The sequence below is a fragment of the Taeniopygia guttata genome, chromosome 1A (genome assembly GCF_048771995.1).
Source record: "Taeniopygia guttata chromosome 1A, bTaeGut7.mat, whole genome shotgun sequence".
Taxonomy (NCBI): Eukaryota; Metazoa; Chordata; class Aves; order Passeriformes; family Estrildidae; genus Taeniopygia; species Taeniopygia guttata.
Window position 1 is genome coordinate 58,839,897 of NC_133025.1, and position 16,389 is coordinate 58,856,285.

At 40.6% G+C, this 16,389-nt stretch overlaps 1 protein-coding gene across 44 annotated transcripts in view; it reads left to right on the forward strand.

Moving 5' to 3' along the window:
• Positions 1-16,389, forward strand: part of SOX5 (SRY-box transcription factor 5) — a 612,816-nt gene that overhangs the window by 539,746 nt on the left and 56,681 nt on the right. For 43 of the 44 annotated variants that reach the window (XM_072923570.1, XM_072923583.1, XM_072923589.1 and 40 more), the window contains one exon: positions 16,080-16,226. In XM_072923570.1, coding sequence (XP_072779671.1) covers positions 16,080-16,226 — 147 coding nt within the window. The remainder of the gene's footprint in view (positions 1-16,079; positions 16,227-16,389) is intronic. The other variant, XM_041713810.2, reaches the window with a different exon arrangement.

The window sequence follows — 16,389 nt, forward strand, 5'->3', positions numbered from 1 at the left end:
CATATTTATTTCGTTAAGGGAACCAAAAGGTTCTAGCTGAATTTGGCACAAGAACATGGCTGAAGTCCTAGTTTATCTTTCATGTAGATTTTACCATTAAACTCTGAACTTCTGAAAATTAAAAAATTTACATTAGAAACACTAATAGGTGTGCTACATTTTATAATAGGTTAAACTGTTTACTTTCTCCACAGTAGTTCTGCATTAGTAGTCATTCACTATTCCAGTTTCTTTTTTTACAAACTAGGGCTTAATGGTGTTGAGGGTAAGCAATACATAGCATCATAGAATCACAGAATGGCCTGTGTTGGGAGAGATTTTACACATCATCTATTTCCAGCCCCCCTGCCATGGGCAGGGGCACTTCCCACTAGCCCAGGTGTGGTAGATAGGGACAGGCGAGCGGAAGATCTCGGGATGTGACGGAAAGAAAGACCCTTCCCCCTTCTCCTTCTTCACATTATCTATCACCCCCAGAGCATGTAACCACACCTAACCCAGTAGTTTTCCACTCCCTACTAACCTAGAGACCCTACCAACCCCCCTCTGACGTAGCAAAGTCCCCCAAGACTATTTAAACCCATGAGATAAGATAATAAACGCTTTCGACCGTCCACCACACTGGTGTTTGCGTGTGTCATTAGCCCAGGTAGCCCGGACGAGGCCGGGCTGCCGTGCTGTCTTCTTGCAACCAGGTCGTCGTTGCCTCCCCTGAAGGCAACACCCAGGCTGCTCAGAGCCCCATCCAGCCTGGCCTAGAACACTTCCAGGGGTGGGGCAGCCACAGCTTCCCTCGGCAACCTGTGCCAGTACCCTACCACTGGAAAATTTCTTCCCAATACCTAACTTCCTTCCACTCTGTCAGTTTGAAGCCATTTTCCCCTTGGCTTGTAACTGCGTTCTCCTCCATCTTTCCTGTGGGCTCCTTCCAGGCTCTGGAAGGCCACATTTGGGTCCCTCCAAAGCCGCCTCTTTTCCAGCCTGAGCAATCCCAATTCTCTCAGCCTTTCCTTGTGGGAGAGATGCTCCATTCCCACAGTGACCTTTGTGTCCTCCTCTGGACTCACTCCATCAACTCCATGTCCTTCCTGTGCTGTGGGGCTTCAGGGCTGGAGGCAGCTCTGCAGTTCAGGTCTCTCCTGAGCAGAGCAGAATCCCTTAATTTGCTTTAACTTCCTCTCCTGCTGTGCCAGCAGTTGCCCAGGAACACAGTTCTTTTAGGGCTGCCATCCCTTCTTATGCCATTGTCATGGCACCTTTGCTTCATGCTCTACACTGCTCTGATGCAGTGATGGTGAGGGTAATTTGGACAGTGAGATCAGTGTGTGTTTGGGAGAGATCTTTAAAGAGCCCTGAAGGGATTTGGGAGCCCAGCAATAATTAATTTCCTACAGTGGCTTTGAAAATAGGATATGCAGCATTGGCACTTCATCATTCCTCCTTTCCACAGACATTTTATTTTTTCCACTTTCCATTTTGTTGTGTGGAAAGGAAGCAGTTGTCAAAATTCTATCAGACTGTGTGGTGGTGAGGGATGGTGAGGTGGTGTTCATTTGGTGACATAGTTTTCATTGGATACAGTGAAGGACACATGTGCTTAGCTTTTCCTACCTCTACTCCAAGTCACATTTGTGTGGTAGCTTGAGTTTCAGTGCTTGCTTTCACTTACAGTGAAAGGGAAAAAGAGAGACTGAGCATAATTTCCCAGCATTTCATGTTGTATGCTAGGGTGTCATATCCTGCACACTTGTTCTGTAGAATTTTCCTATTACACAGGTGTGGGACTCCAACCAAACTGGACACTGCCCCACAACCAGTGTTTTTATCCTGATTCTTACCTTCTTCTTGCTGTGTGGGCATGGGCCTGTTTACATAACCTGAGCTGAGAAAGAAGAAGTTAGAAGAGATTCTAGAAAAAAACATGGCCTACATAGTTAAAACTCAAACTCTGGGTAGATTTAAGCATTTCTTCAGTCTGATTGCTTTTATTATTTTTGCAACAGTCCACTCAGATTACTTTATTTCACTTCCCATTAATTGCTCCTCTGAAGTAAGTCCTTAAGGTATGTAGGATAGGTAGATGCTTGCACAGCAAATTCTTCTTTCATATCACACTGGGTGGCATTACAGGTTTGTTTTCACTAAAAGGTATTGTTCCCCATCCAGTATGGAGAGAAATTACTACTAAAAACTGAGGAAATGTTCCATTTTTTTAAAAAAGCTGATTTGTCACTCTCCTCATTGACTATGAACTGAATAGACGTCTAACCCTTAAAATACTTTCTCCCCCCTTTTCCTTTTTATTGCCTGGAATCTTAAGAGCTTTATCATTTGCAGTCATAAAATGAAAATATACACCAAACCCTCAAAGGGCAAGTATGAAATTAAATTATATTTGGGCAGCTGTAACCTTTTAAAACTATCAGATTCCAGTTAATGTATTTCTTCCTGTTCTGAATGCTGCCATGGTGTTTGATGGTGGGAAGCAGTCCAAAGGGCACTGGGAGATAATAAATTCCTGGAAGTTTCACCCTGAGGCGAGCCTCGATACACCAAGGCTTTCATTTAGCAGGACTGACCTAAAAATCTTGTCACATCCAAAGGTCACTTAGGTTGGGGTTGGTGTGTCCCATCTATCTTCCCCTGGTGCAAAGAATGACAGCTGAGCTCATAAACAGCCACCAAAATATGGAAGACAAGGAGGGGGAGAGGGAGGAAGGATAGTATTGCTGAACAACTTCTTAGATTCCCTAGGCCAGTTTTCCAGGCCAGCGAGACCAGAGACCATCTGTGGGGCTGCTCCTTTCACTACTGCCCAAAAGGCAGCTCAGTTTCAAGAGGTTACAGCTGACCATGGAGTCTGAGGCAGGGGAGTCCTCCCATGTCTGCAAATGCCATGTAATCCTGCTAGGATGCATTCTACTGTCCCTGGACATTTCCTGCTTGCTGCCAGTCCTGTTAGGCAAAACAATTTACAATTCATGCAGTGCCTTACTTTCAAGGACAGTCAAAAGTCTAAAAAACCGTTGGTGATGACACTGGTAGGTGTCACCTGTAAGAACAGTGTCTCTAAGGGAGCAATTGGACACTAATTGTAAACAATAATGAAAGGTAAGATATTTCCCATCTCATGAGAAAATCTGTGATGTACATCCTCTAGGATGTTGCTTATCCTAAGCTTATTAAAATCAGTATAATCCTCTCACACAATAAATTAAAGCAAAAGGCCCTTCAGGATGACTGTTGTCTTTCAGTCAAACTTTCTACCTCTGCAGCTGAAAGCTCCAGTGGACTCTTCCTCTGCTTGCAGTATATTAAATATTAAGGTCAGGGCTTGGAGTTGCACAACAGAAGTGTGTTTGAAGGACAGAGATCTAACTTATCATAATTGGTCTTCCTTAACTGGGGATGAGCCCCACAGCACATGTCCCTTGAATCCTGGTGGTGTGAATCTCCTTCTCAAAATTCCCTGGGAGGAGGATGAGAGAGAAAGACTGCCAATCACTGCTGGGGTGCAGGAGGCAAAGACTCTCTCTTCCACAGCCTGTCTTCATGGGAAAAAGAAATTGTTGTTCAGTGTCCTTCTGGAATGTGGGAACACTCCACTGTTAAAAGAAAGATACTGTCTATGGTACAAGCACCAGTCTGATTCTTTGGGAGACATTAAGTTGAAGATAAAAATGAAAAATAAATTATTAAATTATATCTCTGAAGCCTTGGCCATGCGAGAAGAAATATCAAATGAAACACACAAGTTCCAAAATTCACAAGATATTGACTAAGTTAGGTTTTTAACTCTTCCTGGAAATTTGCTGACGTCTCTCCATGAATTCTAGTAAATCAGATCCTTCTGAGGAGGATTGTAAATTGCTTGTTAAAACTAAACGGAGTATAATGTTATTTTCAGAAGTATTTCACACATTCTTACAAACATACTATATTTAAGGCAAACACAGTAAAGAAGGGCAAGATTGGCCAGCTGTCAATGTTTGTCTTCATTTTCCTTGGGTTCACACTCTACTTTATGTTAACATATATGTTCTCCACACAAAGCCAAAGTAATTTGCAAGCAACTTTGGGAGAGTTATGTGCCCTTCCCCACATGTTCTATCCTGAAAATGCAGCTCTGTGCCTTACCCCGTTGGATGACTTTGAGGAAGACAAAGTCACTCTCCATCTGACTTGTATGACAAGAAAAAAGGAAATGTGTGTTTTTCATGACATACATAGAGGACAGATATAGTTCACTTTAAATTCAGCTGCTAACACAATTTTTTTTTAAATTGCATAGATGTGCTGAGTGCGGACTAGCTACTTTTTTCCTTTTTTTTTTTTTTTTTTAATTCAGAATGGTGGGATGAGAATAACCTTTAGCCATGGATGCCTAACAAGTATAAATCATCTGGCATAATATTGCAAGTTCCATTCCAGTTTTTACAAAGCGAGACGAGGGTGATTAGCTCAGACTATTCCCCCTTTATGTTCCTTTTCTACTGTGGCTCAGTTTCTTTTTTCATTTTCCTAGGTAATCCCAGTTAGTAAGCTAATGGTAGTGGTGGACCATAAAGTCAGAACATTTCTGCGATGGCTGGTGGGGCATGGAGCAGCAAGACCAACTGACTCTGTAGTTCTGCAGCAGTTGGAATTTGGGAAAGTCACAGAGTAGGAGTCAGTGTGGACTACCACCTCCCTGTGTCAGTAGAGTTTTCCATCTCTGGGAAGTGTGGATATCCTGCTGTTGAACTGGTCTCAGCGCATTGCTTCCCTATGTTTTCATAGCCATGTTCTTTCTATTTCATGCCAGAAGACTTTGGACAATTGTCAGTGATCCTGATGACACTGTTGTCAAATATGTTATAGAAATATAGATGGTGAGGTTAAGTATTGTATTTCCTGGCTGTGATATTGGCAAGTGCTTTTTTGCTGCTGTAGCTGTGGCTTTTACTGTGGTGAATATGATCACTTTGAGCAAAAGTGCATGCATGTCCTGTGCCATGGTGTGAACTGGAGAAGTTGAGAGATATTTTGCAGTTGCTGACTTTGGCAAAAAACAAGGAGTATCCCTGCATAATGGAGGACTGAACTGTTCCTTGCCTTATTCATGCCTCCCACGCTGGAGCCATAAACACGGGGTAATGCTGATCTTTGTCACGGAAACGTTCAATTGGCAGAAACGCTTCAGATATAAACAATAGAAAGGGAGGCCCAGAGACCTTCCCTCTTCTGAATCGTTCTGGATTCCTTGTCCCTGATAATTATAAAGGAAAGGAGTGTATGGAGGGCACTATTGCTTTGTGGAGGGAAGCAAGGAGAATCCCTGCATGGCATTCCCAGTCTGGAATGGAGATAAATTTACCAGTTGTTGACTGGAGAAGCAGTGAGTGCTGTTCACCCTTCCACTGCAGGGAGCAGCCAGTCCTGAGCAGCACAAAGAGGGTCAGTCAAATAGGTTGTACATCATCTGAGGAGGCAGATGTTAGAACATATTGTAATGGGCTGCTGTGGGGATGGCTTGTGGAGTGCAGGGCTGGGGGGAGCAGCCATCAGTGGTGTTTTCTGTCACAGTCACTGAAAATGTCCAAGTTTTGAGGAGAGTCTCTGAACTCTGGAAAAGAAAGCATGAGCATCCCATCTCTGTTAGACTTCTGGGCAGAAGGTTGGAGGTAGAAAAGGAGCAGAAGCATGAGTTCCTCTGTAATACCCCATTTAATACGAGTAAATCTAGGTATTATCTGTGTTTTGCCAAAATCACTCTTAGCCTTGGAATGTGTGAGTATTTTACCTGAAAAAAAAATAAATACTGAGCTCCAGACTAAATTAAACACAGAACTGTTAAAATAGCTTCTATTTTAGCAGTGCCCCTAATTCACACCCACTCAAACACCTCCTCGCTTGTTAACCCCATCCTCAGGCCCAAGTAAGTCAACTGAAACAAGATGGCATTGGGAATGAGGTAATAAACAAAGATTTCTGGATAATGTTATTACTTCACGATAGCAGCTCTTGTTGGTGTGACTACAGTAAAAGCTTCTTGGTGTTTCCATTGCAAACTCTTTGGTGCTCCCACCCCTTCTGCTTTGTAGACAGCTAGTCAGCCAGAAGCAATTTTAAATGTGCTTTTACATCAATTTTGACACATTTTTTTTTGGATTGAAAAGAGTTTCATGTTTTGATACTTCATTATAAAACATGAAAACTGTTGGGGTTTTTTCCTCCTAATCCAAATTTCCAGATGAACAATTTAAAGATATGGATTATTTATTTTTATAACCTAGCTGCATTATAAACAATTGAAAAATGTCTCCTAAGATAATTTCTGTATTTCATGGTTTTGCACAAGCAGATCCATCTTGCTGTTACAAAAAATTCCATACTGGAAGTTGGTATGGAGGACAGTTTTCGAAAAGCACTGTTTTTACTCAGGAGTCTATTTTCTTTTTTTTTTATCCTCCAGTTTAATCAGGGCCTCAAAAAAAGTTGTTGAAACCCAATTTAATAAATAATCAGGGATGGATGAGATGTACTAAGGGTTTATAGAGCTTGTTACTAGTTAATCAGTGTTAATTCAGTTACTGTGGAATATGTGGCTATGTGGAATTCTTTAAGAAGTAAATGAGAGTTTGTGGCCCTGTTGCCAGTGAAGGACATCCTTTTTGCCTCAATAACCAGAATTCAGAGGGATGAATTTGTGTGTTCACTCTTGTCTAGTCTTAAGAGCAAAATGCTGAAGAGGAAAAGTAGAAAGGAGTGGGCATTCCTTAGGGTAACCTGGATGAGCTGGAGTAATATGGGATTTACTATCTTGCACTTGGAGGGCAGGGCAAGAAGGTTGCTTTTCCCCTGGTTGGGTTGATATTAGGGACAAAGCTTCCCACTTGCTGTGGAAACATGAGGCTCCAAGCCGTTCCTGGTTGTCCACATGGATTGGTGGAACCAGGGGCAGCTGTGTAGAGTTCCAGAGGCTTTTCTTGTACTTGGGTGAGGCACAGTATGAGAGCGACATGAAAGTTAAAGAGAAAATTACCTTTGACTTTCAACCATGTAATTGTGCCTACAGCTCCTTAAGCCTCCAGTACAGGATGTGCCAAAGAGGAATACTGGAGTGAGTTCCAGGCTTTTTGTGCATGGGTTGCAGTCTGGCCATGCAGTGTGACTGGACCTTTCTGTCTGCAGTTTCGTGTAGTGGGAGTCAGAAACTGAATCCTGAGGGATTTCAGATGTTTGCAGAGACTTTGAAGGAACAAATTCTCTAAGAATTAAAGACTAAACTTCTGTACATGTCCTATTGGGGTATGCAAAGTGTCACTTCTCCCATTACATCACTGTCAGCATGGAAATAGTGAGATGAACCAGAAAACATCTTCTTATGTTATTTCCTGAGCAGTTTGCCAAAGCTCCACAGAGGTTTCAGGCTCTCTGGAGTTTTATGGGCTCCATTGGAGGGGGAGTTTTACAGACCACACCCATTTTATCATAAAATCAAAGAATAAAAAATTGAACTGCTATTGTTTCTGTTACTTCACTTTGTTAAAGAGGGACTTTCCTATAATGAAGAAAACTCCAAAATAATTACATTAATTGAGTGCTTTCTTCTCTCCCAGCAATTCTGTGTTAAAATAATGGCACTCCCATGCTTTAACATCTCCTCTTTGTAGCCTGTCCTCTCCCAGGCTCGAGCATCCCAATTAAACTAACATGCATTTGTGTTTTTAAGCATCCAAGTTATCCAGCTTCGAGCAATGGGGCTGATTGGAAGTTAGGCACTCCCATGAGTTTCAGTTTGATAGGACTCCCTGTTGAGAAAACAGAACTTTGACCAAAGCAAACCTCAGCTGCTTTCTGGTTTGGAACACAGATTTGCTCTGATACAGTGAGGCTCAAAATATTCTAGTTCAAAACTGGGGCAATTTCTTTGCCAGTGATTGGAATGACAGTTTCCCACAGGTCTTAAGACGTTTGATGGACTTTTTCTTCAAGCCTTGTCTTTAACAATACCTAGAATGAAAGAGCTTTGTGTTGGAAGAGGGGATTCCATGTGGCTTTAGGCCAAACTAAAAGTACGTGTGAGCTGGAGCATTCCTTAGTCTTTGTACAATATTCTGCTTCTGTGGAAAGGGACCACAGTGTGCTGCTGGGGAGGACAGCTGCTGCCCTGGATTGATGCTTCACCTTCACAGCAGGATCTCACGGGATGAGGTAGCACTTGTTAGCTTTCTTGACAACTTGGGGAAGGAGATTTTAAAACAATGAACACGAAAAAAAATTACATGAGAGGTAAATTTAGTTGAATGAAAATTTTCTGTGGCACAGAAACTCATAAACTGGAAAGGTTACACTGTAGGAGTGATATTATTCTCTCCAAAAATAATAAACTTTCTCCACGTCCAAAAATAAAATAAAACTAAATAAAATAAAATAACTTACACAGCTGAATAAAGATGCTGTGTCACATTCTGTTAGTGTTTCTTGCTATGGAAAAAGGGAAACAGAAAAAAAAATCTTCATAACTATTCTAGAAATCAGTTTGGTTTAGTTTAGCTTTTGGGGCAAGTCCATTTTCTTCTGCAGCTTGGATGGTGTATCTGTCACTGGTCTCTGCCTTTCAATATTCTCCTTCTACTATGCCTCTTCCTTTCTGTGTTCTTCCCAGGGAAGTTTGGCATGTTGGAATAGCTCAAACACAGTCTTTAGCTCCCCTTTAAGGCACAGGCGTCACATTCCTTCCTCTCTACCAAGCTGGAAGAGAGCAGCCTTGTTTGTGATGGACTGAGCATTTGTCCCTCTACCTCCTGCACTTTTATCCAAACGCTTTGAACATGCAGTACATCTCAGGTCAAAGAGCAAATTAAGTTTCTGAGTGAGCTGAGTAGATGTCACTGAACTCGTGTACGTGTCAGATAAATGAGGAACAACGTTAAATCATCCCTCCGAGGACAGCAGATACAGCTGTAGGATACTTAAGATTCACAAATACTCCTAGTGTTAAAAGGGAAACAGACAGGAAAGAAAATGTTTCTCATTTGACTGTTGGATGTCATAGTTAACAGATAAAGGTACAACTATAGGGGGGCAAAAAGTATCCAAGTGTGAGTATTTGCATCTGTTTCTTTTCCCCTCCAACAAACTAATTTGGCATTGGTGCTTCTGGTAGGTGATTATCATCTCTTTACTCTTTTAAAGAGTCGCTTTTAAAGAGAGACTTCAGTATTTCAGGACTCACAGCTTTTCAAGAAAACGTTTCTAGAGCAGGCTGAGTGCAGAATACCTATTTCACTACTTCATGCCTGAAGAAGAGGGACAAGTCACCAAGGAATCTTAGAATATAATCAATATATAAGAACCTGATAATATATCAGCATTCAAGTCAGCAAATCCATGTTCTCAAAATAAGAAATGCAGTTGACCTTAATCTTTCTACTACAAGCTCTGCACTTAACTTCAGGAGACACAGAGTATTCAGATTTGGAGTAATTAATTCAGTATCAATCCTAAAGCAGGCACAGATTTTCCCTGACTTAATTCCCTGTTGAATACAACAACTTAAAATGCAAACAGAAAATCTATAAATAAAAACTGAGAAAGAGTTGCTTAAGGAAATGTGTGTAAAATAGTGAAATGCCTTAATTATAGCTCAGCAATCTGAAATATATAGAACCTTATTTACAGTAATTCTGCTGGCAGTGCTTGCTTGTTAACTACTCTGGTCACCTAATGGATAGCAATGAATGATTTAATACACTACCAGTCAAGTAAAGCAATGCAATATGAAATAAGTGTTTTGTCAAACAACCACTCATAGAATTTTGGTCTCTCATATGAAAAATTATACTTACTGAAGTCAGGTGCTCTGAGTTACTTGCCAAAAATCTGGATATATGTATAAAAAAATAAAGCTCTTGGGAAGCATGCCTGTGGTAAACAAATAGGCAGCAGTGAGTTTTTTCCTATGGAGTAAAATGTCTGGGCCACTTTAGTGACTTCAAGCTTCTAACTTGCCAGAGCTGTGCTGGAGCAGCAGTCTCCATGTGAAACCTTCATTCAAACACTTCATCTTCATTACAGAACAGTCAGCTCTATCCTGCATTACAGAATAGTTGGTGATAAAGGCAATGCACTTTACAGAGCAAATGCCCCTTCTGAAGCTGCACGTGCCTGTTGTTTGTCACTGCTCTAAATTACTACAGTATTTTACTGTATCATCCATAAGGAATATGCTGCCCAAAGTATATCCTTACTTTAAAGACATTATTTGGGCATTCTTTCTAACACGAGAAGTTCCATTGGTATAAAAATAATTAATAATAGTGGCAGTCAGAATACATTATATTCTGGTGCTGCACAGCAAACAGTAGGAATAAATTGTTGCCAGCTTTTTTTTTTTAATATTTTAAAATGCATACAATATTAATTACTTTTCCTCAGTGGGGACACATTATCTGCAGCATTTCATCCAGCAAGCTTTTTCCATAAGACATTATCAAATTTCCTCTCCAATTGCATTCCATATAGTCACTCTATTTCAATTAGTATCATATGGTGTGAACATAGTATATATGAATATGTAGGCCACTTCGGCAGTTTTCCAGTTAAAATCTCTTCACTTGTAAGGAGCAGGCAATCTTAAACACACAGTTTGCAATGATATTTTATCATAGAGACTAACAGATCTTGTTGGTCTCTGATAGGAAGTGTCTACTGATAAGTTCCTACAGCTACATCCTGTAGAAGGATTGTCTTCTTGTTAGGGCTGGGACAAAGGAGCCATGAGGTCTAGGCTCTAATCTGGAGTTTCCTACCGTCTTCCTGTGTCACCAGGAGCTGTCAGTTGTGTCGTGAGTGCTGGTTCTCACCTTGCTAATAGTTGAACAAAATTTATCCACTGGCAGAATTAAAGACTACTTTTCAAGGAAAACTGCATTTCTTCACGTTTGAGGGTGTTACAGTTAGTGTCTTTCCCATAGAAGTTCCTATAAATTTAAACAGAGTTGTACTTTAGTTACAATGTATGTCCTAGCCATCAAAATTACACCAGTTTCTAAGAAAACTCAGAACTACCATAAATTGCACATGCATATTTTACTTTGGTCACCGTTACTGTTCTACAGTCAAAGCAAGTATTGTTTTGGCCTGGTGACTACAGTGGGATTGTTCTCAGGAATAAGGGCTGCTGGGACCCTAGAGATCAGCTACGAGAATCGTATTTTGTGGAGACTTGTGGTCACTGATTCTAAAAGTGATGTTTTCCTAATATGAGAGAGATGGTGGTTACCAAGGCTGTGCCTGTGTATAAATGAAGCCTTATTCTGTTTGTGAATGCTTCACGGTTTTTCTAACGAGAACTTGTTTTCCTCAATGTTTCCTTCTAAGTCTCAGGATTTTTTAACGCTAGAGAGGCTATTATGTTGTCTAGTCTGACAAAACAAGATGTAAAATATTACTGAACACAATAAATTTTGTTTAAAGTTCACCTTCATGGAACACATCTGACCTTGACTGAAACATCATAAGTCAAAATTTCTCTTGGTAGTTTTTCCACATGTCACCAATGCTCTCTCATTAGAAGCAATATATTAATTATCTATTAACTAGCCCAGTCCCAAATTTCTAATACTTATTATTGTTCCTTGATATGTGATTTACTTACCTGTCTTCTTTGGCTAAATGCAGAGAATAGCCAGGAGTTCTCAAAGAAAGTCAGATGGATTTGGAGGCCATGGGAAGGAGCAGTGCAGCTTTTCAATATTTAGCTTGTTTTCTCTAGTCTCTGTGTAGCCCACAATTTTGGGGTGATTTCGTGCAGCTTGCTATTTTTTGCTCGGTGAGTAAAGGAAACATTAGTTCAGACGAGGTCCTTCGCCACAGAGAGTCTGTGCACACCTCAGCACTGGGAGCAAGGCAGTTCGTTGTGGGAATTTTTGTGATAAAGGCAGATGTGAGGTGGAGCAGTAATAGCTCTCAGCTGTGTTCAGAACTCTGTGGAACAAACCAAAATAAAATAAATCCCCAAATAAACCGAAATACTGTTAAGTGCATTTCAGGATCTTGAGCTCTGTTGTTATTATCTGGAATTATTCACCCCTAAGTGAAAGCTAGCAAATTCACCTTGCAATGTCTTCTTTAGGCAAGTTTTTGAAGGAGCATACTGTCCTTGTGTTCAAAATCTTATTTTATGCCATTCCCCCCTCCCACCCCTGATTATGCAAAAAAAAAACCACAAAAAACAAACAAAAAAAAAACAAAAACAAATGAAAACAAAGAACAAGACCATTCATGTGTAAATTTTTAATGATGGGTCTCGAAATGATGAAGAAATTGAAGTGGTGGATCAGTCAACAGTTCAAACACTCAGGCACAGTGGTTTGTAAATTCATTGCTGTGGTGTCTTCACTGAAAAACCACTTTATCAGAAACAAATTTATTGCAGTAACTGATTCACTTCCCACTACCACCTGTCTTTCTCTGTGTTTTTTTTTTTTTATGAACAACTCTTAATCTCCACTGTTCACTAATAAAAATATTTTAATAAGAGATAATACTGTAATCCAAATGCCTATAGGTGCTTGAATCAACTATTTCTGCCTGTGTAATTGCTAACACTTTGCTCAACCCTTTTTAAAATTGCTATTAAATCTCATTCTCATTTTCTGTATTAATAGAACAAGAATTCATTTTTAGTGTACCCTCCAAGCAGTAATGAGCATTGTTAACGTGTAACAAGAATGCCCAAGGGGAAAGTTTTCAGAGCTGGCCTAACCTCAAGGCTGTGCTGTTGATGTACTACAGAATCATCAAGCCAAGAGCTCTTAGAACTAGTCCATTTAGAGAGTTCAGCTGAATATTTCTGCTTAATATATTGGAAGAATTATAAATGGTTTAGGTAGTGACCCAGGGAGAAAGGGGGTTTTTTGTTTAATACATTAAGAATAGAGGGGCAGCATTAAAAAATTAATGATACCTCCTGCTTATTTTAAAGTGTATCTAATTGTGCTTTTGTTCTGATGATTTTGCTTCCTTGCAGATTTTCATAAGAGGTTAATGAGAAAAGATTAACAAAACATGCAATATTGCACACGGGCAGGGGAGACAGAAGATAATCATTTAGTTATAAACAATCAATAGATGCTACTTTTTAATTGCTTTTTCAGAAGCCCAAATCTGCCTTCTTGAAGAAGTATTATGTATCTTTTTAAATTCGGAATATTATCCTTACTTATTATGTATAGCAAAAATAAGCCTGCCCAAAGCTGTAGTGCTTCACTGATTGCAAGTGAATGCCTTGGCTACAATAAAGCAGTCAAGGCCCTGTAGATAAAAAGTCCTTATATCCTACACAGTAATGAAACCAAGACCTCAAAAAGTGCAAGGAAAGCAATGTTATTCTCTATCACTCCTGTAATACAGTGGGTTTGAGCCTCTTAATTTTTAACCTGTGTAAAGGCCTACACAGGACTTTATCCAGTGCTTATTTGGTCTTTGCATGAATTGTCAGAAAGGTGGCTGAGGACAGAACTGTGAGGAAGAGAGGGCTTCCAGCCATTGCTCACAGACCACTGGAGGATTTGAGATGAGCAGATCCCTGGATGTGGTTTTGGGAGTATATTTAATGTTGTTCAGTTCTCATTATTCCATCTTTGGATAAAAATTCATTTGGGAAAATCTTCCCCCCTAGAAATTTCTGTGAAGCTCAGGCCCTGTATGGCCTGTGAGGAATCTTCAGTTGTCCAGATTGACTGCCATTTTTACCCTATTTTATATGGACTAGACATGTTCTGTGATATCTAATCTATAGATTAGCAGCAGGCTTGAACCTTTCTTGCTTAACGGCCATTTCACTTTCTTTTGTCTTTTTCTCATAGTTGCCTAAATTTGTTTTATCATTTTTTCACCAGGGAGCAAAAGAAAAGGAAAATCTTTCCCTAGATCTGCTCTGTCACCTCCAGATTCCCATTATGTTTGAGCTGTTCCCTAGTCATGGATCCTATTTCTTTAACAGCCATTGCACCTCTGATGTATTATATCTATAATTCATATATAATTCTGGCTTGGCTTTCTTGGAACTGCCTGCTGTAGTTCTTCCCTGGTTCACAGAGACCCAGTTCCTTTCTCCCTGCAGAATTTGGGCTTCTTTAGAAAGAATGAATGAATATGAGCGTCAACTGATAAGCACAGGCATTTGAATGTCTGACTTACTTGGGGCTGGGTTGTTTTTGATGACTTTATCTGTTGTTGATTTGCAGCTTTTTGGTTCAGACTTGCTGAGGGTAAATCAATAAATAAATTTGAGGAAAAGGCAGAAAGAGAGCAGATGAATGAATCATTGATAGGGAAAGAGGTAGAATGGGATGGACTATTGTGATTAAGAAGTATGGAAAAATAAGGATCAAGCAGTGATCCAAGTAGAGAAAAGAAATTTAAAGGATTCAAAATGAAAAGAATAGAAAGTGTGAAAAGAATAGAGTGAAAAAGAAATAAGTAGGAGCTTGGTGACTGATTACGCTTGAAAGAGCACTGGGCTACTTTTAGCTGTGTGGAAGGGCAAGGGCTGTGCAACAGCAAAAGGAAGGGTTTGTGCAGGGAATCTGGGGAGGTGCACAGAGCTGTGCAAGAGTCAGAGCCCTCCCTTCGATCAAGGGCTTTTGTGCTGTGAGCTCATGTAAGCAATGTCTCTGCACCTTTTGCACAGATTCATGCAGAAAATAATGTAATGAATTCTCACATTCCTCTTTCAAACTTGGGTTGGTATTTCTTTGTGCCCTTCCATCTTCCTTTATCATATGACATTAACTGAGAAACAACAGCAAAACAACAAAGCACTGCCAACAAGACTCCTTAGCCTTAGCTGTATTGAAGCCAGCCTGTTTTTTCACATTCAGTTCCATATTTCAGCACATTATCCCTTCTCATATGGCAGCTCAGAAGCTCTGTAGGTGCTACCCTGCAGGCAGAGGGTATCTTGCTTCGGTGTTACAAACGTACTGCCCAGCTCTAAGCACTCACACAGCACTAGCGTGGGTCCTGGAAAGGGGTGTTGGGGCTGAGCAGGAAAAATCTTTTTTATTCTATTCCTGCTATCCTGGGCTCCTGACTTGGGAATTCCTCCCTGTTCACAAAGCAGCAGCAATTGTTGCTTCTTCTACCCACCATGTTTATTTTCTCCATGTTTTATTAGGAGGTCAGGGGAGCTTCCAGGCACTTCTAGTTTGCTTTCTAACTGCTTTTGATCTCTGTCCCTTAAACTCTTCCTATAGTGCTTAGCTTTAAGCAGATGACTGCGACTGTAAGTATTGACACGTTAATAAAAAAATATGTTTTTGAAGTACCTTCCTCGTTTAGTTTTGAAGAGAAAAACATTTCCACTCTGTGTCTGCATTGCATCTATCACAGAAAGGCTTCTTAGAATTAACTGGGGCTGCTAATAGTTAATGGACAGCACTTTGCCATTGATATGTGTATATTTATGTTGACTCTAGTGGTTCCCCACAGCTCAACTGACAGTGGACTCCTAACATAATTACTAAATACAATTTTGACATTCCCTGTCCCAGACACCTTGCAGCCTGGGGGAAAACAGGGAAAACACAGAAAATAAAATAAAGAAACATGAAATGGTAACACAGAGACCATCATATCCAGCAGCATGTGTGCTTCACAGGGGTTGTTGCATATTACTGGTGGAAATGGTGTTGTGCCTGTGTTATCTCAGGAAAGGAAGGATGGTCCAGTAGCTCAGGCAAACCATGAGGATTGGCTTCTGTTCCCTGTTTTGAATCCCTGGACACACAGGGAAGCTGGGACACTTCTCACGGTGAAGTCTCTCGTTCATCCCTGGAGGAATGAGTCACAAAAGTGAAGATGACAATTCATGTCTTGAAACACACATGTGCTAGATAAAAATTGCCCATTGGAAGGAAAATGTATCATCTGCCGTAGGAGAAGTTTTGGGAAGATCATTTATTTATTCATTTATTTATTTATTTATTTATTTATTTTAGTTAGTTATTTATTGATGATGTGTCTCTTGTCTTCCTCCCCACCCCAGTTTTTTCTCATCTTTTTTTTTTTTGGTTCTGTCTTTCCAGCAGTTGTATGCTGCCCAACTTGCTGCGATGCAAGTGTCTCCGGGAGGCAAGATTCCTGGCATTCCCCAGGGGAACCTTGGTGCTGCTGTGTCCCCTACCAGCATCCACACAGACAAGAGCACAAACAGCCCTCCTCCCAAGAGCAAGGTACTGTGCCAGGCCTGGGCCTCTGGGCTGCAGGAAGCTTTGTTCCCAGGATGGCTCCCTGAAATGGGAGGGCGTTGTTGCAAAACAGCCAGGAAGAATTTAGCTAAGGAATGCAGGTAGAAAGCAGTCTTGTTTGGGTCACAGGAAGAGCTGGGTGAAAAAT